The sequence below is a fragment of the Trichechus manatus genome, unplaced genomic scaffold (genome assembly GCF_000243295.1).
Source record: "Trichechus manatus latirostris isolate Lorelei unplaced genomic scaffold, TriManLat1.0 scaffold00020, whole genome shotgun sequence".
Taxonomy (NCBI): Eukaryota; Metazoa; Chordata; class Mammalia; order Sirenia; family Trichechidae; genus Trichechus; species Trichechus manatus.
The window spans coordinates 19,385,436-19,409,267 of record NW_004443956.1 but is presented as its reverse complement, the minus strand read 5'-3'; the positions used below and the strand labels follow the sequence as shown (position 1 = coordinate 19,409,267).

General features: G+C 36.2%; 1 protein-coding gene across 1 annotated transcript in view; it reads right to left on the bottom strand.

The window, feature by feature from the left end:
• Window positions 1–23,832, bottom strand: part of RBM33 (RNA binding motif protein 33) — a 185,773-nt gene that overhangs the window by 104,716 nt on the left and 57,225 nt on the right. The window contains exons 4-5 of the mRNA XM_023727977.1: window positions 19,023–19,099; window positions 17,190–17,502 (exon numbers count right to left, since the gene is read on the bottom strand). Coding sequence (XP_023583745.1) covers window positions 17,190–17,502; window positions 19,023–19,099 — 390 coding nt within the window. The remainder of the gene's footprint in view (window positions 1–17,189; window positions 17,503–19,022; window positions 19,100–23,832) is intronic.

Genomic DNA, 23,832 nt, shown 5'->3' with positions numbered 1-23,832 from the left:
TCTTGAAACTCTCATTTCTTCCAAATACTTGTCAAAATTATCTAAAATAACAAGACCTCTTAACAAAGACAATACCACAAATGGCACTAATGTGGCCATGTAATTAGAAAGGCCTGGTATTTAGTCTTTATAATTAGATCTAACTTATTTCGAGTATAGTGATTGCTTTGTATTAACCAAGCAAGAACATAAGTTAAATAAAAGGAGTTACCTAAATTAGGCTTTTCAATTGAAGTTATTTCAATATTTTTTAGTTCTATAATCTAAATTCTAATATGGACCTTAGCACAGCTCCTAGAATGAAGTTATCTGAAAGACTGCAATGTGGTATCTGATGGTTTTGCACAATCCAGAGCAATGCATGCTGCAACACAAGATGGAGCACAAAGGAATGGTTTAGCAACACTTTGTAGACTACCATGGATTGAATTGTGTCCCCTGGAAATAAGTGTCAACTTGGCTAGGCGATGATTCCCAGTACCATATGACTGTCCACCATTTTGTCATCTGATGTGATTTCCCTGCATGCTGTAAATCCTACCTCTATGATGTCGATGAGATGGGATTAGCGTCAGTTATGTAAACTCAATAAACAAGATTAGACTGTGTTTTAAGCCGATCTCTTTTGAGATATAAATGAGAGAAGTGAGCAGAGAGAGATGGGGACCTCATACCACCAAGAAAACCGTGCTGGGAACAGAGCACGTCCTTCACACCTGAGGTTCCTGTGCAGAGAAGCTCATAGACCAAGGGAAAATTGGTGACAAGGACCTTCATCCAAAACCGACAGAGAGAAAAAGCCCTCCCTTAGAGCTGGCACTCTGAATTTGGACTTCTAGCCTCCCAGACTATGAGAATAAACTTCTCTTTGTTAAAGCCATCCACTTGGGATTTCTGTTACAGCAGCACTAGATAACTATGACACAGACATTTCAGAATGTAGGTCAAAGAACTAGAAAGACAACAAAACACAGGTTTTTGTGGCAAATTAAAACTATTACTCATACCTGCAGGTTATATAATTTAGAGTTCTAAATTAGATGGGTTGACGTTCCACCAAAACGAATACCAAAAGGTGCTCAAACAGTAAATGACATATACTTCTCAGCACCTGAAACAGTACTATGCATCTACCAAGTTTTCTATAATTATCTTTTTGAACGATATTCAGTGATTCTACCGTAGGTAAGAAAACAAGCCCAAAATACTTGTTGCTAGGGGCAAACATAAGCACATCACCTGCCTCTATAAGGACTATAAAAGTCCTAAAAGCAAAAAGAATTACAAAGAATGTTTAGTCAACAAAAAACAAGTAATGTGAACAAGGAAAATTTAAACTCATAATCAAGGAAAAAAGGATAAAAAAGTAAAAGTATGAATTACTATTTTATATTTAAAATTTAATTATGAGACATAAAGTTTAAAAGATAAAAGCAAATAATGAACCTCCCAACAAATGGTATAAAAGATATTTAATCTAGATGAGTTTTACCTTCTGCTCTATAAAAAGAAAAACATACTGAAAGCTACTCTTAGGAAGCTTTATGTGAGAGTTAACAGCAACTAAAAAGCACAGGAGTTTAATGATTGTAAACTATAGTTCTCTGGCTTCCAAATTAAAGGGCCAAAATGTTAAAACCCTGTATTTACTTGTTTCTTCAAAGGAATGAGAGTACTGCTTTACTTATAAAAGTAATTTTTCTCATACTAAAATTTTTTAAATTGAGAAAATTCTGGAGTACAAAGTATAATCCCACTCCCAAGAGGTAATCACTATTGCCATTTTTGTCTTCATCCAAACTTTTTTTTTTAAATACTTTTGTATATACACACACACACATTTAGATACGTGAAGTTACGGAGGCAGTTTGGAGGAAGGGATTATATTATCTTGCTCTTTTCACTTAATTTATCACGAGCATCCTTCCATATCATATAGAGAGCTAAAGCATCATTCGGTACACTGTATTCTGCTGGACGGTTATAACATCATTTATTTAATCCTCTAGAAAAATTTACATTGGTTCCATTTATTTTCAATGCTGCAAACAAATACTCGGCAATATGTCTCTGAATACATCTTAGGTTAATTCTTTTGAATAAATTCTTCAAAGTGGAATTACTGAGTAAACAGACAGGTGCTTTAAAGCTTTTGATACTGTCAAAAACAGTGAAGACTCTGAGATTTTACCCTTTTTTTTGTCACAGTTGCATGGAGGCTATTAAAAGAAATAAGACTACTGGTCAGAGACATAGGACAATTTATTACTTATGATCAGAGCAATAGCCAGAGTCTCAGCATTTTTGTGCTTGAGCCTCATTCCTACTAGGCAAAGTGAAGAGGACCGGATGACACCTGCACACATGGGGTTGTGTTACAGGAGAGGAACCCTCAAGCTTAAGGATCTTGGATCTTTTATAATGGCCAGTAAGCATGCTTGCCCTTCGCTCTGGGGGAAGACACTATCTCTATCTTTCAGGTTGTTCACTATACAAACATCCTTGAAAAGATGATCCAGAACAAAGGGCTGCCAGGGCTTTGCTCGTAAAACACGCAGACACCTGAAAGGGCTGTGGAGAATTATCTCCTGACAGATAAATATTTCCAGAACGCTCCCCACCTGAATACTCCTGACCAATAACTCTGATCTTTGCCAATATTAAAACAGGTTAAAATTCTCAATTTTACTTGATTTTTATTTTCTTGAATATCTTTTTATAGGTTTATTGGTCGTTTGCTTACTTTGTTTTTTAATTACTTTCTCACATTATTTGTCCTTTTTTCTATAGGTGACCTCATCTGTATACTGAATATATCTGTATATTGAATATATGAAATCTTACATCACGCATACCGAATATATTAACTTTATATAATGAATATATTAATTCTTAGACTCTCATGTAAATATTTATCCAAATATGTCATTTGTTTAAGCTTTGTTTTTGGCACATTTGTATATGATCAGATCACACTTTTTCCTTTATGGTTGCATTATAAAAGCCTATACCACGGACTACCAAAATAATGAACAAATCTGTCTTGGAAGAAGCGAGGATAGCAAGACTTCATCTCACATACTATGGACATATTATCAGGAGGGACCAGTCCCTGGAGAACAACATCATGCTTGGTAAAGTAGAGGGCCAGCGAAAGAGAGGAGGAACACCTTCAACGAGATGGACTGACACCATGGCTGCAACGATGGGTTGAAGCATAGCATGATTTTGAGGATGACACAGGACCGGGCAGTGTTTTGTTGTATGTAGGGTAGCCAGCTACAGTCATTTGACTAAGGTTTAATTATGACATGTTTACAGCAGAGTTGTATGAGAACGCTGGGAAACGTCTTTAAAGGGCGAGTATGGGCCTTTTTTAGTCTGTCTTCCTGCAATCAACTGCTTGGACTGTAGACCATAATAAAAGCAACAGCCTTGGAAGTATACAATGGAATCTGGAAAAAGCCTGGGTACCTAGTTACTGTGTAAAGCCAACATCAGATCTGAAATGTCCTCTGTAATTTTTTGACATTAGCAAGAAATAAATTTCTATTATTTGGTAGGTTTCCTGTTTTACAGCTAGTTAAACTTAATGCTAAAACACTACGATTACAACAGTTTCTTCTAATATTTTTACAGTTTGCAGTGTGTGTACATGCATGTGTGTATGCATATATGTACATGTGTATGTTTATTTATTTATTTTAAACAATGAAATCTTTAATCAATCTGAGATCCATATTGGTACAAGGTATAAAGTAAGGATCTCACTTTTCCCCAAATTATTAATCCTTTGTAAACCTGAAATTCTGTGGTTCCATTCACTCTAACAATGAAACCATGATAGAGGTATCTGTATTTTATTCTCACATACTATGAGCTCATTTTTTTAGTCTGGGTCTGATTACTAATGTCCCTTCCCATCTCCTTATTTGGGAGAAAATATAATGCTCCAAAAATCTCTCTCTCTCCCTTTCTCTCACTGGGACTGCAAATAACAAGGAAAATACCAAGTCCTAATGTCAGTCCTGAGAGTCTATACAAGCTACAAATGACAAGTTCACAAACAACCTAATCCTGTGTCCTGTTGTTTGACTAGAACATCTCACTGGCTCAATCTACTTACATTTACTGTTTACTGGTTTAACAAATATATAATTTACCAAAATTAAGGCAAAATTATCCCAGGCATCCCAAAAGTATTTGCCTTCTAAAGACACTAAAAACAGAAGTCAGAACTACCATTTTTAAAACAGTAACCCTATTTTAACATTTTAACGACTACAGTTCAGGAATTAAAGTTTGAAATATCTAGATCTACAAGCAATATTCTGTCACTTCCAGAAGTACCCACACAATGTTAACTTTTATAACATCCTTATTCTTTAGTTGCTTTACATTAACAGTTTATATCTCCACAGGCTGTGTGAAGATGAAAATCTAAAAAACATTTTCCCATTCTGAAAGTGCTACAGAGACAATACATTATCAGAGAAGAGTAAGGAGAGTATTAATATTATCTAAAAAACTGAAAGAATAAACAATAGGGAAAAATCAATGAAATTAATTTCCTAACTTCAAAGTACCACAAACTAATAAAAATGATGTGAAATTGATAAAAAAGGCAATACAAAAACAAGGGAAACGCTTGGGAGAATTCTATCGACATCTCTGATTTATATTATCTGTTTTAAGGGACTTTATTAAGTTACTTAGAGATTCACTTAATAGTACTTTGAAAATATCAAATACAATTTAAGATATCAAATTAAAATGTTATAAATGTCCAAAAAAGATTTATGTTAAAGACTAAAATGCTAAAATGGATAAATTTTAATGTATGTCATAAACTTGGACAATATATATGCCCATACATATATATGTATGTATATACATATCTGTGTACGTATGTACTTATGTGTAACTATAGCAGAAAAGGAAAAAAAATAAAAGCACCAATTTCCTCATCCGTCATTTTGAAAGATTCAAAAAGATACCACTGAAAGTTGAAAAATAAAAAGATGCCTTCTGACTATTAATAAAGACATAAAGATAACCATAAAAAGACATAAAAATTACATTAAAGCTCATGAAAAATTAAGAGGTGACAGAAAGGGGTTGGGAAGCAGTGTAACCAAGCTAAACTGAAGTTTCTCATTCAATAGTAAGAAGACAACAGAAACTATCTAAGTTTATAAAACAACAACAACAAAATACAGGTACATTACAGAGAAGAAGGGATGGGGAGCTTTAATTTTCAAGTTATTTTGTGCTGTTGGAATTTTTTAAATATATCATGTGCAAACTTCCTTAATTTAGGAGTTTTTAAATAGTCATACTCTATAAAAAGCTATCTAATATACAGGTAAGACTTGGGCAGGTTTCTATGTATGCAAACATGGAAACATCAACCAACTCTGTAGAACTCAAATTTTGTTATTTCCTAATGATTTCTTAGTCATATCTCCCACTGGTCTTTGAAAAAAAGGATTAATTGCCATTCTTCTGATTCAATAAAGATATCTAGTATGAGGTAACAAATTCACGTCTATGTATTCAACATTGATGGAAGGACAGGAAAAAGCGAGGGAGGGAGGAAAAGAAGAAGGAAGGGAAAGAAAAAGAATAATCAATAGGTAAACGTTCTCTGATTAAAAAAAAGTTTTCAAAACTGTAGCTCTAGCCCTGGTGGCACAGTGTTTAAGAGCTCAGCTGCTAACCAAAAGGTCGGCAATTCGAATCCACCAACCTCTCCTTGGAAACCCTCTGGGGCAGTTCTACTCTTACAGTGTCGCTATGAACTGGAATCAACTTGATGGCAACAGGTAGAACTAAATTGCTTCTCACTTCCAGAATGAAGACCACAAATAAAAACAGCAAAAATGAATACCTACGTGAAGTGTGACACTAATAAAAAGAAATGTCCTTTTTATATGTAATATAATTTTTTAAATGTCATATGCCAAATACTTATATTTTATAGCGTTACTCATGTGAATTACACAACAAATAAAACAGTTTTTACTTGGAATTATAGAAGAACTAAACCACATGGCTATACCCTGAATATATGTAGAAAATGTACATAAATATGCATGTAAACAGAAAAGAAAACGTTAACAGTGATTAATTACCTCTTGGTGGGTTTTTCTTTATCCCTTTTCTCTGCATCCTTTTCCAAGCATGTATAACTTTTACAACTGAGTGGGAGGTGGGGGTGAGAATATATTTTTACGTCTGAAAATCTCTCTTCTATTACTTTCAAATATCAAAACTATTTTTATGCCCCCAAGTAGGACACCCACAAGAAGGAGAGTAAAAACAAACAAAAGCAGCCCAAGGAACCAAGACAATGCTAAAGAACTGAAAAGTCATAAACATTAAGTAAGAAATGGCTCTATTAATTACTACACTATTCTAACTTACTGATGAACCTACTAGACCAGAGGTTCAAAGACACCAGAAACCACGTGTCTTGTTCACCACTGTATCCCTACAGCACTCTAACACAAACCTAGATCAAACTACAAAAGGACAGTTTAGGCAAAAGACATTTAAGAAGTCATTAAAAGGGGGAAGAAAGCAGACATGGCTGCTGTGGAGACCACTGTAGGTGGTGAAGAGTTGAGAGAGAAATCACAGAAGAGTCAGTAGAATTTGGGTGGACAAAGGGGTTAACAGACATCAACTAGAAGCTTTAAGATATTTCCACTGAGAGGGAGCGAGGGCACAAAGGTACTGAGAAAGGAAAGCAAAGAGGAAACATACAACCATCATTCATTAATCCTGGCATAAAAATATCAGGGTTTTTAACTCAAAATGGATCAAAGACCTAAACATAAAACCTAAAACGATAAAGACTATGGAAGAAAAACTAGGGACAATGCTAGGGGCTTTAATACATGGCATAAATTCAATAGAAACCGTAACTAACAACACACATACACCAAAAGATAAACTAGATAACCAGAAACTCCTAAAAATTAAACACTTATGCTCATCAAAAAACTTCACCAAGAAAGTAAAAGGAGAACTTAGAGACTGGGAAAAAACGTTTGGCTATGACACATCCAACAAGAGTCTAACCTCTAAAATTTATACACTGCTTCAACACCTCGATAACAAAAAGACAATCCAATTTAAAAAAGGGCGACGGACATGAACAGACACTTCATCAAAGAAGACATTCAAGTAGCTAACAGACACATGAGGAAATGGTCGGCATCATTAGCCATTAGAGAAATGCAAATCAAAACTACAATGAGATACCATCTCATGCCGACATCACTGACATAAATCAAAAACACAGAAAATAACAAACGTTGGAAAGGTTGCGGGGAGATTGGAACTTTTGTGCACTGCTGGTCAGAATGTAAAATGGTACAATCACTATGGAAAACGATATGGTGTCTCCTTAAAAAACTAGAAATAGAAATACTACAGGATCCAGCAATCTCACTTCTAGGAATATATCCTAGAGAAATAAGAGCCATCACATGAATAGACACATGCACATCCACGTTCACAGCAGCATTATTCACAGTAGCAAAAAGATGGAAACAACCTAAGTGTCCATCAACGGATGAATGGATAAACAAATTACTGTACATATGCACAATGGAATAGTATGCAACAACAAAGAACAATGATGAATTCACAAAACATCTCACAACATAGGTGATTCTGGAAGGCATTATGCTGAATGAAATAAGCCAATCACAAAAGAACAAATATTGTATAAGACCACTTTTACAAAAAACCACGAAAAAGTTTACACACAGAAAAAAACCAGTCTTTGATGGTTCTCGAAGAAGAAGAGGAGTGGGGAGGAGAAATTACTAACTAGATAGTGGACAAGTGTTAACTCTGGTGAAAGGAAAGACAGCACACAACATAGGGGAAGTCAGCACAATCTGACCAAGGCAAAGCCATAGACACTTCCTAGACACATCCAAACACCCTGAAGGACCGAGTTACTGGAGCTGAGGGTTGGGGACCATGGTCCCGTGGGGCATCTTGGTCAACTGGCATAACAAAGTTCATAAAGAAAATATTCTACATCCTACTCTGATGAGTAGCATCTGGGGTCTTAAAAGCTTGCAAGCGACCATCTAAAATATATCTATTGGTCCCACCATGTTAGGAGCAAACGAGAATGAAGAAAACCAAAGGTACAAGGAAAATATTAGTCCAAAGGACTAATGGACCACATGAACCACAGTCTCCACCAGCCTGAGCCCAGAAGAACTAGATGGTGCCCGGCTACACCACCGACCCCTCTGGCAGGGATCACTACAGAGGGGCCTGGACAGAGCAGGAGAAAAATGTAGAACAAAATTCAAATTCACAAAAAAAAACCACACTTACTGGTCTGACAGAGACTAGAGGAATCCCCAAGACTATGATCCCCTGACATCCTGCTAACTGAGAACTAAAACCACAACCAAAGTCCACCGTTCAGCCAAAGATTAGACAGGCCTATGAGACAAAAAAATAACAGAAATAAGGAACGCGTTTCTTAGTTCAATCAAGTATACGAGATCAAATGGGCACCTGCCTAAAAGCAAAGATGAGAAGGCAGGAAAGGACAGGAAAATCGGACAAATGGACACAGAGAACTCGGGGTGGAAACGGAAAGAAGCAGAATGCTGACACATTCCAGGGATTGCACCCAATGTCATAAAATAATTTGTGTATAAATTTTTGAATGAGAAACTAATTTGCACTGTAACCTTTCACCTAAAACACAAAAAATTTTTAAAAATCAGAATTTTTCAGAAGAAACTGCAATGTTGGGGAGTCAAAGAGGAACGAGCAGAAGCGGGGGTATGGGAGTTCTGGGAATTCATATCTCAACACTTTAGTTATACAGTGACAGGTTATCCTGTACCAAGTACAGCAATGTATACAGTAACCAAAAAGAAAAGAAAAGAAAAGAAAAAAAAAAAAACACCACCTGCTGCCTGTTGAGTCAATTCCAACTTATAGCGACCTTATACATCAGAGTATAAACTGCCCCACAGGGTTTCCAAGCAGAGGCTGGTGGATTCGAACTGCTAACAATGTATACAGTAGTGCATATCAAATTGTACAACTAAGTTTAGACCAATGAGAAACCATCCTATACTAGTAACTCCAAATTACTTCTGGAAGGATGTGTCTGTGTCAAATAAAAATGGGCAATTTATACACAAAATAAAGAAGATGAGCTCAGGGAGGCCACCCAAGTGAAGCTGGAACCCAGAAGGTTTGAGGCCAAGCAAGACCTGAGTCAGGCAGAATTCAATTACGTCCTGGGAGACTTTTATAAAAGAGAGGTTGAGAAAATAAATAAATACACTGGGGAAAATGGGAGCCAGACTTCCTACTGTAGGACAAAAGAGTATGAATTCATGGTTTTCAATAAACATAAATAGATACGGAATGAATACAGATATAATCATGAGGGCTGGAAGCAATAATACTCCAGAAGCAATGAGCATGCCACGTGCCCCGATCTTGAATTCTGAGTGAGTCATGAGTACAGCACAGCATCAATTCTTGAGTCGTCTTGCCAAATATGCAAGGTCTGAGGAAAATAAGGGATGAATCCTGGCTGAAGGTCATTCTACAAAATTAAAGGCCCTATTCAAAGACTTTCAAGGACATACGACACAGGGAAAGACTGAGGAGCTTCTGCAGAATGAAGGAGACTGATGAAACAGGACAATGAAATACAACACATATTCCTGAAGAAAGGATCTTGGATCAGAAAGAAAAATGAGACATTATTAGCACACTGGCAAAATTTGAATGACCCGTGTGGAATGGATAGCAGTGTTGTATCCATGCTGATTTTTTTGACTGAGACACTTCATGAGGAGTAGAAGAGTATCCTTGGGTTTTGGGGAGGTACACACTGGAGAATTAGGGCTGATGGACATTATGTCAGAAAAAGACTAGAGAGAGAGAAAGGCTGATGAAACAAATGTGGCAAACTGTTAACAATTTTAGGGGGGATGAAATTCTTTGTACTGTTCTTGCAGCTTTTTTATATGCTTGCAACTATTTCAAAATAAAATTTTTAATTTGAGACTAAATAGATAATGATCATGGCAGATTATAACCTACTGAATAAAACAGGAATCCATGAGTAGGCAGTTGGGTGGAAGAGAAAGTTGTTCCTGCAGTACAATGCCAACTAAGAAATGTAGAAGAAATATGGAATTTTCAAAAATCACCGTTTGGCAATTATCACAGTAACACTTGATTCTTGATTCAAGCAAGAATCATCAACGAATGGATGCTAAAGCTAGTGGATAAAAATCTGATAAAGTCTCAAAATTTCTCACTGCAAAGTAATATTTATTACAAAGGGAAAAAATATAACTTTACTATGGAGAAATCTTATCAACAGCACCTTAACCAGGTGCTCAAAGTTAACAGCACTAATAATGGGACAAATAAGGTATCTTGTTTCATGTGACAGGATACAATGAGAACACTGCATTATTTCTATATTCTTGCCAAAAATGCAAAAACAGAATTTAATCATTTAAGAAAAACCAAACCAATGAAAAAGTGAGGAACAGTTTCAGACTGAAAGAGACTAAAAGGACATGACAACTAAATGCAATGTTTGAGCTTGCACTGGATTATTTTGCTAAAGAGGCCATTTTCCCAAAAATGGACAACTAGAAAATTCTGAATAAAGATCTATAGATTAGATCACATTAGTGTGTCAATGTAACTATCTGATTTTGATCGTTGTACTTCAATTACACAGAGGGATATCTCTGTAGGAAATGCATGCTAAAGTATTCAGGGTATAGGCATCATATCTACCACTTACTCTCAAATGGCTCAGGTAAAATGTGTGTATACGTATGTGTGCGTGTGTAGAACTACAACTGGAGAATCTCAGTGACTGATGTTTTATACTATTCTTGTTATCTTTTCTCTAAATTTCAAAGTTAAAAAGGAGAAGGGAGAAAGGGAAGGAAGGCAAAAAGAAAAAATCAAATTTAGCTTGTTGGTGAAGAAAAAAGGATGTGTCCAAGGAAAGTGTTTCTGGTTCTGTATACAGCTTAAGTGTTCATATACGATATATATGTCATATATACCTTTTATTATATATAAAGATCATATATTGCAAAAGAGAAATGATATATTAAATATTATTTTACATTACATATTATACTATATTATAAAAGAGAAATGGTAAAATGTTTGGCAGACTGCTCCTAAAGATTTGGAGTAATATCTAAAGTAAATGAGCTAAGCCAATGAAATACCAGTTTTCAAGATCTCTTAATAAGAGAGAGGAAAAAAGGGTTAAGATAAATACCTGAGAAAAAACATTAATAAAAATTTTTTTTTTTAAATCAACAAGCCACAAGACTGTCAAATGATTTTCTGGCTTTCATGCTTGGCCCACAAGAGCAGTTTCTAAGGTCACACAACAGACTCTGTTTAACCCTATGTCCCACATAGTCTCTATTAGTCCAAACCACATCTACTTTCAAGACCTAACTGAAAAGTTACCTCTTCCATAAAGCCTCAGTGACTCCCAACCCTCTTTTTCCAACTCACTCAGACACACACCCAGCCCATGTATTCTCTTTCTGTGAGCTCCCAAAGCACTTTATCGGAACCTCTCTTGGGAGATTTTGCTTTTTCTAATTTACATCAAAGGAATTTACACCCGCCTTGCAGCAGTTAAGAGCTAAGTCTGCTAACCAAAAGATCAGCAGTTTGAATCCACCAGTCACTCCTTGGAAACCCTACGGGGCAAGCTCTACTCTGTCCTATAGGGTCGCTATGAGTCGGAATCGACTCGAGGGCAATGGGTTTTCTGGTTTTCCTTCCCCTATATCAGAATGCAAGTTCCTTGAGAGCAGGAATCAAACTTGATCCATCCTTGTTTCTTCAACACCTAAGCCAGCACCTGAAACACAGGGAACCTTGCAGTTTTTCTGAATAATGATCAAAATTAACTAATGTTCACAATGATTTACTGTTATTGTAAGGTGCCATCAAGTCGGTTCCGACTCATAGCGACCCTATGTACAAAAGAATTGAAACACTGCCCGGTCCTGCATCATCCTCATAATCGTTGCTATGTTCAAGCCCACTACTGCAACCACTGTTTGTCAATCCATCTCGTTGAGGGTCTTCCTCGTTTTCGCCAACGCTTTACTTTACCAAGCGTGATGTCCTTCTCGAGGGACTGGTCCCTCCTGATAACATATCCAAAATACATGAGACAAAGTCTCGCCATCCTTGCTTCTAAGGGGCATTCTGGCTGTACTTCTTCCAAGACAGACTTGTTCATTCTTCTGACAGTCCAAAGTATATTCAATATTCTTCACCAACACCATAATTCAAAGTCTTCTTCAGTCTTCCTTATTCGCTGCCCAGCTTTTGCATGCATATGAGGTAGTTAAAAATATCATGGCTTGGGTCAGGTGCACCTTAGTCCTCAAAGTGACATCTTTGCTTTTTAACACTTTAAAGAAGTCTTTTGCAGCAGATTTGCCCAATGCAATACGTTGTCTGCTTTCCTGACTACTGCTTTTGTGGGCACCCAAGTAAAATGAAATCCTTGACAACTTCAATTATTTTCTCCGTTTATCACGATGTTGCTTACTGGTCTAGCTGTGAGGACTTCTGTTTTCTTTATGTTGAAGTGTAATCCATACTTGAAGGCTGTAGTCTTTGATCTTCATCAATAAGTACTTCAAAGTCCTCCTCACTTTCAGCAAGCAAGGTCGTGTCATCTGCATATTGCAGGTTGTTAATGGGTCTTCCTCCAATCCTGATACCACGTTCTTCTTCGTACAGTCCAGATTCTCGGATTATCTGCTCAGCATACAGACTGAATAAGTACGGTGAAAGGATAAAACCCTGATTAAGAGTTATCACAATGATAACCCTTAGTCAATCAGGAAAGGTTAAAAATAATTATAGGTCTCCTTTCGAGGGAGTAATACGCACAACACATTTTCCTGAAACATCTACCCCACCCCCATGAGACATTTCAAACAGTTCAACTCTCAAACGGCGAACAGCTGTCTGGAAAACAGCTCATCAGGACTCACTTCCCATAGAGTCTAGAAAGCTAAGGATTTTACTACACTCAATAGTTCCAAGAAGAGATGCATCAACTTTTCACTAATGCTAAGTAGACGCTCATTTTAAATCTGAAAGGAAAAAGAAAGAAAGGAACAGCAACTTTTGGACTCTTTAAAAGATTAACAAGTACCTCTTCAGTTTCAGGAGCAACCTGGGAATCAGTAATCTCATCTAATTTATCTTCAGCAACATAGTCTTCCTGTTTTTGCATCCCTTGTTGCCCACCATAAGCCTGCAAGTATTCTTCATCCTAACAGCCATTAAAGAGAAAACAAGTTTTTCTCACACATCTTTTGGGTTTTTTTTTTTTAAGCACTTTTCATCTTTATGACTCATGCTTAATTATTTTAGCATATTTGACTATGACAATTTACCTGACTGAGCACAAGGCAGCACAAAGACAGAACGTAACCTCCTCTAAGTATTAATGGGAACAAAGCACATCATGCTCACCCAGTGCTAAGGTTAGACGTGAGGTTCTGCTTCAAACTTAAAAGCGTCCTGTTAAACAGCTCTTCTTAAAAGTAATACAAAGAAAAAAGGATAATCTTAAAAGGAAATTACGCATGCGTTATCGTAAAAGAACTCAGTTAGCAATAAGGACTCTGAAATTATACCCAATGCTCAGAATTTTTTATCGCAATAAAAAACAACAAAATTATGGGGAATTCAATTTAACATCTGTGTTTTTTAAAAATCACACATTAATATTAGTTTCTCCATTAGGCTTCTCCCTTGAATGAGAGGGTTGATTCCAGGTTTTGTATAAAATGTAAAAAGCATATCACAGGCAGATATCCTTCACAGTACACAGAATGCAGCAGGCAGGCTGGGTGGAGACTACCAAAATTGTGAACGAAAGGCCTCTATTGGTACTAACAAGTAACAAGATCGGAGTTCTCAATTTTTTTCCAGTCTCCCTTTCCCACTCAGTGGAGGTGATTTTCCCAGTGTCCCTAGCCACTTGCTAAAAATGAACAGTGAAATGGTTGTATGGCAGGCAACAAAGAACAGACAATCTAAGGAAAGTGAACAATAGTATACAACAGCATCAACTACAACCCTAAAGAAAAACAGATGTATTTAAGGTGAAAAACCACTTTAGTTCCCACAACTACCTCTCAAGACCCTCTGAACACAATGCATTTTACTTTTCAGAAGAAACTGTTAGCATCCTATTAAAAAGAACAACTATCAATACCCATGTCAGATTTCAAATAAGGCCAAACAATGCTAATCAAAATTTTCAGGCAATTTACAATGGAGTATAGTATATACACTGCAGGATTCTCACAGGGAAACAAAAATCTAGTACCCTTTACATAAATTATTAACTGAAACTGTTTTTATAGAACACTGTTTTATGGAATTTCAATCTATGTGAAAGTCCCTAGAATAAACTGATTGCACTTTATAATAAAGTATAAATCACTCAACAAATTTTTCAAGTATTTTGTTAAATAATAAGCAGTACACATTCCTTACTAATATAAGAGCAAAGGTCTTAAATCAAATCAGAATTCACTCTTAAGAATAAAACCTGTTGCTGTCAAGTCGATTCTGACTCATAGCGAACCTACAGGACAGCACCAGCAAAATTCGCAAAACTTAAGGATTTTTTCTTACATTTTGGTACAACAGGAAAGGACACCAGGGTTGTAGTACCAGTTGTTTCAATGTCTTTGACTTCAGTTCCTTCATGTGTAAAATTAAGTGTCCCTTCCAATTGTAAAGTTCTATAGTTTTATGATTCTACTTCCAGATTATCTGCAAAAATCCCTCTGTGAGATTTTGCGGGTGACCTCTAATAGAAAGTGCTCATGATCAGCACCTCAGAGTTCAACTCTGGTTTCAAGAGTACAGGTTAACAGATACTAACTAGGACAAAGAACTACAGTTAAATAAACCATTTAATAAACTAAAATACCACTGAGATACAAACAGATTAAAATTTACTCATGTGTTCATCAGTACAATGATAGATAAATAAATAATTTGTTCATCAGTAACAGCCTAAGAAAATGAGAGGCTTCCATTGCAGAGCAAGAAGTGACTATCTTACAGTTTAATTCTGTGTATCTCCTCCTACCCAAAGAAGAGGTAATTCCAGACTGTACCACTGCGATAACTAAAAATAAACCAGTAATCTTAAAGAAATAGGAAAAAAAGAAAAAGAATGGCCATCGCTATAAAGCTAGATATAGTAAGGTGAGCTAATACTTCTTACAAAAGACAACTACAGCTCCCTATGAAAACATAAGCACACTTTCAGAACTGCTAAGTAAATATTTTTACCTTAAAGTTTTTTAATTCTGAAAAAAATTAATTCCTTTTAATCTGGAAGAGTACTCTTAAATATTTTAAATTGCCATTATTTTTTTCTTTGAGATATCTGAATCTTAGACCACATCATGTTGATGAGTTCAATTTTATGACAACCTAAATGTAACCAAGTTTGACAGTGGAATACAACAGAAGAAAATCACTCGCTTAATCTAAAATATCTTTACAACAAGCTCTACGAGAAGGCAGAGGTAATAACTACCTCCTATTTGGCAGCACACACTGATTCAAGTGCTTCCACACTGTGATTTGTCCCACTAAATTCTAAGTTCACTGAGGGCAGGGACCATGTTTCATGTTTTGTCAATATTTGTGCCCCCAGTGCTTGGAAAGCAATAAAAATATGAACTACAGCATCTGTAAGTGGACAGGACTCCAGAGATCACTGAGTCAATCATCTTATTTTACCGACATTTAAGAGACATAATAAAATACTGTAACTAGGGAATAACTAGGTACATTTCTAAGAGATGTTGACTTAACTTTTAAAAAGCATTTTAAATTATAGTATTCCACTTTAAGAAAACATACCAAATACACCAATAAATCAAATCCATACTGCTAAAGAATTTATTACCCAAAAAAATTATTTCAAGGCTATCTAAACAAGTCCCCATGATGTCTTTTACACGATTCTATTTACCAAAACTAAGTTTACAAACATTTTTTCATTACTATACTGAAAAGCAAGTGTGAAAAAAGAATCATATCACTACTGAGAGACCTGAAAACAATCAAGCCTGGAACTAAATATTCTAAGGTTCCACTTAAACAATTTAATCCCTTTCAAAATTACTCCTATCTACAACAATGATCAAAATTCAGCAATTTCTGAACTTTTTTTTCCCCACAAAATGAAAGCTTACTCTGAACGAAGATAGAAAACAGAAAAACAGCTATTCCTAACGAGAATGAGCTCCATGAGGCCCCTAACTCTTCTCGCCTCCATCGCCATCTCAGCAGGGCCTGCTGCACTTCACCACAATGGAACCCCAGTGTTCCCGAAAAACCTACGATTCCACTACAGCTACTGAGATCATTTTCCGCCCTCATAAATTTCATTATATACTTCTTTAAAAAGCGAATCTTGTCAGTGATGAATTATTAAGACAGATGAGCAATCTTTCACTAGTACCTTTTTCTGACATTTCAACTTAACTTAAAAACTACCTACCAGCATTATCTTTCTGAAATAAAAATCAGCACAATCTTAGTTTCCTGATTACAGATAACAAATTATGTGTGACATTTCCTAAACTAACCTCCAGTCTCTTTATTCAGGTTTTCTCAGTTACAAAAAGGATGAATGAACTGGACATCAATCACTTTGGAATATTAGCACCTTAAAGATGTCTTCAGCAGGTCAATAATCTTTTCACCTTAGAAAGACTTTATCAGATCTTGTCTAAAGCCTGGATAAAAGCTTGCATTAAGTACCTCTAACAATTGACAGTGTATCTCCACCACACAAAGCTGTTTTCTTCCTTAAGGGTGCAATCCTCAAGGTCATGATTCTTTGCAGCCTTCCAGGATGACAAAGGGGCATTACCTCAGGCCAAACAAGCTGTCAACACAAACTTTGTCATAGCTCAGATAAAGAAACTGGCACACAGTGATAATAAGGTCTAATTTCCCTCCCTCCCTAGGGAGGGAAACAGATTTCAAATCAGTCTAAAACACCTATGCACGTGAAGCAATGTTATCTTTACCCATACAAAGGAAAAAAGACTCACTGTAAATTCATCTAAAGGTTCATTGATTTCAATGTCTAACACTTCATCATTGTAAAGCTGTTCCTCCTCTGGCTCTTCCACATATTCTATTTGGTCTTCTGTCAACTCAGCATCATGGCCTTCATACTGTCCTTCTTCTGTGTACTCTTGAGAATACAATTCAGAGCCGTCAGATTTGTGATAAACTATTTCATCCTCTCCTTGTTCGTATTCAGATTCCTGTTCTCCAGACTGGTCATTAGTGTTGTCAGACAGTTCAAATGATGGTACCATGCCAGATGTGGTATTGAGACTAATTGTGATACCCTGAGAACTAGAGAGGACAAAAATACAAAGAACAACACCCAATTAGAGCAGAGCTCAAAATAAATCATTAAGTAAATTTGTTACTACAGAGATTTAAACCACAACTGGTGAAAAGTTATTCCAGTTAACTGATAAACACACATTTACGCCATCAATGACTGAAAACAAAGCTTAATATGCTATAGTGAGTCTGCATCATACGCATACAGCACCACCACTTATCATCAGCTGCAGGTTACCTGACCAATAGAATCAAATCAACCAGATGGTAAAAACAGGTCTGACTGGCAAAAGTCAAATTATATTTCATTTTAATTTTTAGAATAAAAAGGATGGAATCTGTTTTCTAAGATTCTGAAGTAAGAACACGAGTATTATTCTATAAGCAGACACTTGCAGTCAAAATTTTAAGAATAATTAGTTTTCTTTTTAAAATACAGAATGTAAATTATAAACTCCTGTTTAAAAATCAAAATATTAAAAATCTATGTGAAAATACATTTCAATGTTCAAATAAATAAAATTTATACTAGTCACACATTTCCAAAAAGTTAAGACAATAAAAGTGGGTTTAAAAATGCAAAACAAAAAATCATATTCCACCCATTCAATCAGAGCTGCTGAATGCCAAACAATAAAATGCAACACAACAACACTTCAAATGCAAGATTTTGCATATAAATCTAAATTCACACATATTAAATATCCAATCCCAACAAAAACTGAAATATCCCACATACACTTAAAAACATTCTGTGACTAAAAATCTCCAAACATGTATTTCAAAGGCAATCTAACTAACTCAAAACATCAAATAATGATGTCAAAGAATGGAACTGGGAAGTTTAGCTAACTGGCAGATTAAATCAATTTAAACTATATTTTTTACCAGTAAAAATGACTTTCAGTTAGAAAATCTGTTACAAATTTACGGCTCCATAATCGATAGCATATGTTTGTTAATCACATTTATAACCAAGAAGTGTCTGCTTATATTTTCCTGATAAAAGTTTCCTCATAAATTATATTCAAAAATGATTCCACCTACCAGAGTATACTAAATATCTCTCTCTGTTTCTTTTATCTTACTATGTCAACGACAGAAAGATGTTCATTATATTCAGATATTCAACTAGTTTTAAAGTATGCCCAAAGTAATTTCTAAAACAATAACTCAGCAAACAGATATGTAAAAATAAACTGTCTGAAATGAAAACAAAAGCAGCAACATCAACTGCAACCAACACTATTAAAAGAATTCAAATTCATTGCCCTAAATCCAAATAAAGTAATTCTTTAAAAGAGCAGTACATAATCTGTACTGAGCTTTCACAACCTGCACAACAGAACTCAAGGATGTCCTTAAATGCAAGACCTACACTATAGAAAACTATAGAAAAAAATGTTTAGAATGCACTCATACTAAAAGATAATACCACATTATTCAATTATATTCCATTATAAGTATAAATTACAAACAGTTCCTGTTGTTTTAAAGAACATTTTTAATGAGTTAATACTGAGTACCTGAAATTTTCTTCATCTTCATTATCACTCTGTAAAAGATCATCATTCAGCTCTTCATCTGACAAGTCCGACTGATTCTAATTAAAATAAAAAATCTAATTAATGCTTGTCACTTCCATAAAAACACTTGTTACAAAAGTGCAAAATTACAATGACTGGATTGTTTCTAACCTTATGTTATTAAAACATTTGCCACCTAGAAAGTTTTCTGTTTGACATTACCAGTTGACCATTGAGAGATACCATATACAGCAAAGTAACTAATTGTCCTAGGCTAATTTTTAGAAGCTACAGGTAAGTTAGTATAGAAGCATCAAGTATAATAATCATATTTATTCTAATTTCTAAAGGATAAAGAGTCCATTGGTGAATTCCTACAAATAAGATTTTCTTATCATACACAAAAAAGAATGGTATCCTTGTGATTTGACTAACTTTAACACTGTTAGATAACAAAATCTAAAGACTTCACACACACAAAAAGATGTAATTTTAGAAATAAGCATATTTTGGATAATTGGATCACAAATTGATATGTAAGGGGCAATAATAAACTTTGGTTTTTCCCATACAGATAGTACATGAAAATCAATATTACTAGCTCACTTCCTCATTACTGTTCTTCATAGTGCTGCATGCTCATGATATCTTTAAGTATAGACAGGCCAGTAATTTTTTCCAGCTGGTCAAATTTCTACAGTTCCAGATTTTATTAGGTTTAATATATATCAGTATCTTAGATATAAGAAGGGAAAACACACACACTTTCCTCCTCCACTGAAATGGTATATAAATGGCAGAGTGGTATATATAAATTAGCACACACCCCTATGAAAGACAGTCAAGACACACATACACATACACACACTCTGGCTCTCTCTCCTTAAAGAATGAGGCATTCAGACAAATAAAAGAGAAATACGGTATCTGGAGTCTTTAATAGAAAGAAAAGGTAAAGAGAAAAACTGGTCTGATTTCCTATTTAAAGAAAAGATGAAACAAACAGTCTTCTTCTGGCATTTTACAACTTTATGAAAATGGGCTTCTCAAACTTGTCTGTGTACTTTTCGTTACAGTATTTTAAATATAAACCAAAACTAATCAACTGCATTAATATTTCATAAGGAAGTAGTCCCAAGGGTCTCCACCAAGTCACTAACATAGTAAGATAAAATAACCCAGGTCATGTAGTCAAGTTTACCTGAAGAAAGGAGATGGAGGGGGCAGAGTCAACATAGCGCTTTAGACAGAAGCACCACGCCATCCCCCCACAGCAAAGACCCGAAAAACTAAGTAAAACAGAGACAAACATCAATCCTGGAACCCTAAGCATCAAATGAAGACATAAAGAACCGAGCACCGAATGTTATAAGAAACTGAAGGAGAACAGAAAAAGAGGAGAGTTAAGAGCGGAGGTCTCTTATCAGCTAAGGCAGCACGGATCCACCATCTTGGACTCCTGTCAGAGATCAGTCGACAGGGAGTATGGCAAAGCAGATTCACAGAGTTCCCAGCAGGAGACAGAGCACCTGGTAACCAGCAATACATGCTTTTCCCATCCTTCACCCTGTCTCCACATGCTAGACCTACGCCGATTCCTGGTGGACAAATTCCTGGCTTCCGGGAGGGCCAATTCGTTGCTTCTTGGCGGGCTGATACCCGGCTTCCCAGAAGGCCGATTCACTGACTCCTGGTGGATCAATCCACCACTTTCCAGCAAGCTACGACCGCAGCACGGAAGGTGCTGGTTCCGGGCCACACCAGCTGTCTTCTTCACTGCCATTTCTTTGTTGCTAGAATTGCTTTTTACAGCCATTTTTGGTTTCTTCCCTGCCTCTGACCTCCTCCCCGTCTTTTCTCTTGAAGACCTGACTCCATGTGCCATTTCTGCTGCTTCTTAACAGGCTATGAAGCCCCGCTCAGCTGGGGAACTGCTTCCCGGGCCGAGCGGCCACACTGGTGGGATACCTGGGGGCTTTTTTGTTTGTTTCCTCTTTCCTTTTTCCTTTCCATTTTTCTTCATTTCTCAGTTTCCTGTCACTCTTTACTTACTTTTTTTTCCTGTCGCCTGAACATCTGGCACTGTGTATCATCTCCACACCTTCTACCTGGGCTATACTGCGCGGCTTGACAGCCGCTTGCCCGGTCTGCGCAGCCACACAGATGGGATCCCTGGGAGTATTTCTTTTCCCTTTAATCTTTATTTATTTATTTTCTTTCTTTTTGTTTTTCTCCATTTCTCAGTTTCTTGCCTCTCCACTCCAATGGCAAGATTCCTCAGCACTTTTGTTTTTTGGCTCGTATTTCTCTCTCCTCTCTCTTTTCTTTTCCATACCTGACCTAGCTCCACACATCAAAACATACCCCTCCCCCTCCATTCTGCCTGTCTACACCATGTGCTGAACACTGCGCTCCTAAGCAGCACAGGCATGGCCTACCAGAACCAGCCCTGCACTGACCCCCGGCCAGTCCTGTTGCCCCAGTACGTGCCACAAACGACCCATCCCAGCCCTCCCCTTCCTCTGGACCTGCCCCGCTGCACAACAGCTGAGTGAGTGGCCTTGCCCATTGGACAAGGAGGTGAAAAATACTGTGTCCACAGATGAGCAAACAACAAAGAATGCACAGCCTGCCAGCTCAGACATAATGTAATAAAACAAAAAAGCAGGACGAAATAAACAATTCTACAATCAATAAACAAAGAAAATAATTACTGCATGTCCTGAAGAGAGGAGACAATATCAAAACATATTAAAAAACCAAGACAGGATGGTTCCAGTAGGCATTCAAAATAAAACACCAAATTACTTTCCAGAAGATGAAAAGGCACTAGAACTACCTAATATGGGATTCAAATCTCTTTAATATTCAGAGCTATCCAAGAGTTGAAGCAAAAAGCAGACGAAAATGATGAAAAAATAGACAAATTCATAAGAAAGGAAGACAAATCCATGGAAAATACAAACAACAAAAAATGGAAAAATTCAGGAAAATAATACAGGAACAAAATGCTCAAATAAATTCACAACTAGAATTTACACAAAAACAAAAATTAGAAATTCAAAAGATAAACAACAAGATTTCAGAAATGGATGGTGTCACAGAAGGGCTGGAAGACAGGATCAGCGAAATTGAAGATAAAACATTTGGATAAAACGCTATTTGAGGAAAAAAGAACGAAGAAAAACGAAGAAACCCTGAGAATTATGTGGAGTACAATCAAAACCAAAAATCTGCCAGTGATTGGAGTTCCAGAACAGGGGGAGAAGACGGAAAACACAGAGAGGATGACTGAAGAACTGCTGACAGAAAACTTCCCCAATATCGTGAAAGATGAAAAGCTGACCACCCAAGAAGCTCAATGAACCCCATACAGGGCAGACCCCAAGAGAAAATCACCAAGCCATATCATAAATACACTCACTAAAACCAAAGAGAAACAAAGAATCCTGAGAGCAGCTCAAGAAAAACAAAAAGTCACCTACACAGGAGAAACAACAAGACTATGCTCTGATTGCTCAGCAGAAACAATGCAGGCAAGAAGGCAATGGAATAATATATAAAACGTTCAAAGAAAACAACTGCCAACCAAGAATAATATCTCCTGCAAAACTCTCACTCAAATATGATGGTGAAATTAGGACATTTCCAGATAAACAGAAATTAAGGGACTATGTAAAAATCAAACCAAACTTACAAGAATTATTAAAGGGAGCCCTTCAGTTTGAGAACAAACAACATCAGATGACAGCCTGAATACAGGACACAAGATTGGAACAGCCAAATACCAACCTAGGACATGAATTCCCAAGGGGTATTCAAAAACAAAATATTTACAACAGGGAACCAGAGAGGTTAATCTGCACATCACAGCAACGTCAGAACAATAAAAGAGAGAATAAACAGTGTAGGTATAGAACTTTCTAAAGAAGAGAAAGGCAAAGCAATATCAAGTAATAATAGACAGGTTCAAACTTAGGAAGAAAAGGGTAAATTTCCAGGTAACCACAAAGAAAATTAACAAACCTACTCATCAAAATAAAGAAGAAAAACACAGTCTCAGTAAAAACAAAATCTATAAAAATGAAAAAAAAAAAAATCAACAAAAGTAACTCAGCACAGAAAAGAGGAACAAAGAAAATATCAGCACCACAAAACAAAGCACTACAAAATGACAACAATAAATACACACCTATCAATAATTACACTGGATGTAAATGGCCTAAATGCACCCATAAAGAGACAGAGAGTGACAGAATGGATTAAAAAACAGGATCCATCAATATGCTGTCTACAAGAGACACACCTTAGAAACAAAGATGTAAATTTATTAAAAATCAACCGATGGAAAAAGATACATCAAGAAGACAGTCACCAAAACAGAGGAGGAGTGGCAATAGTAATCCGAGATAAAATCAACTTCAAAACAAAATCCACCATAAAACACAAAGAAGCGCACTATATCATGATTAAAGGGACAATCTAGCATGAAGACATAACCATAATAAGTATTCACACACCCAATGACAAGGCTCCAAAATACACAAAACGAACTTTAATAATAACAGTAGGAGACTTCAACACACCACTCTCACTAAAGAACAGAACATCTAGAAAGAAACTCAACAAAAATACAGAAGACCTAAAGGCCACAATCAGCCACCTTGAGTTCACAGATATATATAGATGACTCTGCCCAACAGCTGCAAAGTACACATTCTTTTCCAAATGCACATGGAACGTTCTACAGAACAGACCACATATTAGGCCACAAAGCAACCCTCAACAAAATTCAAAACACTGAGATAAT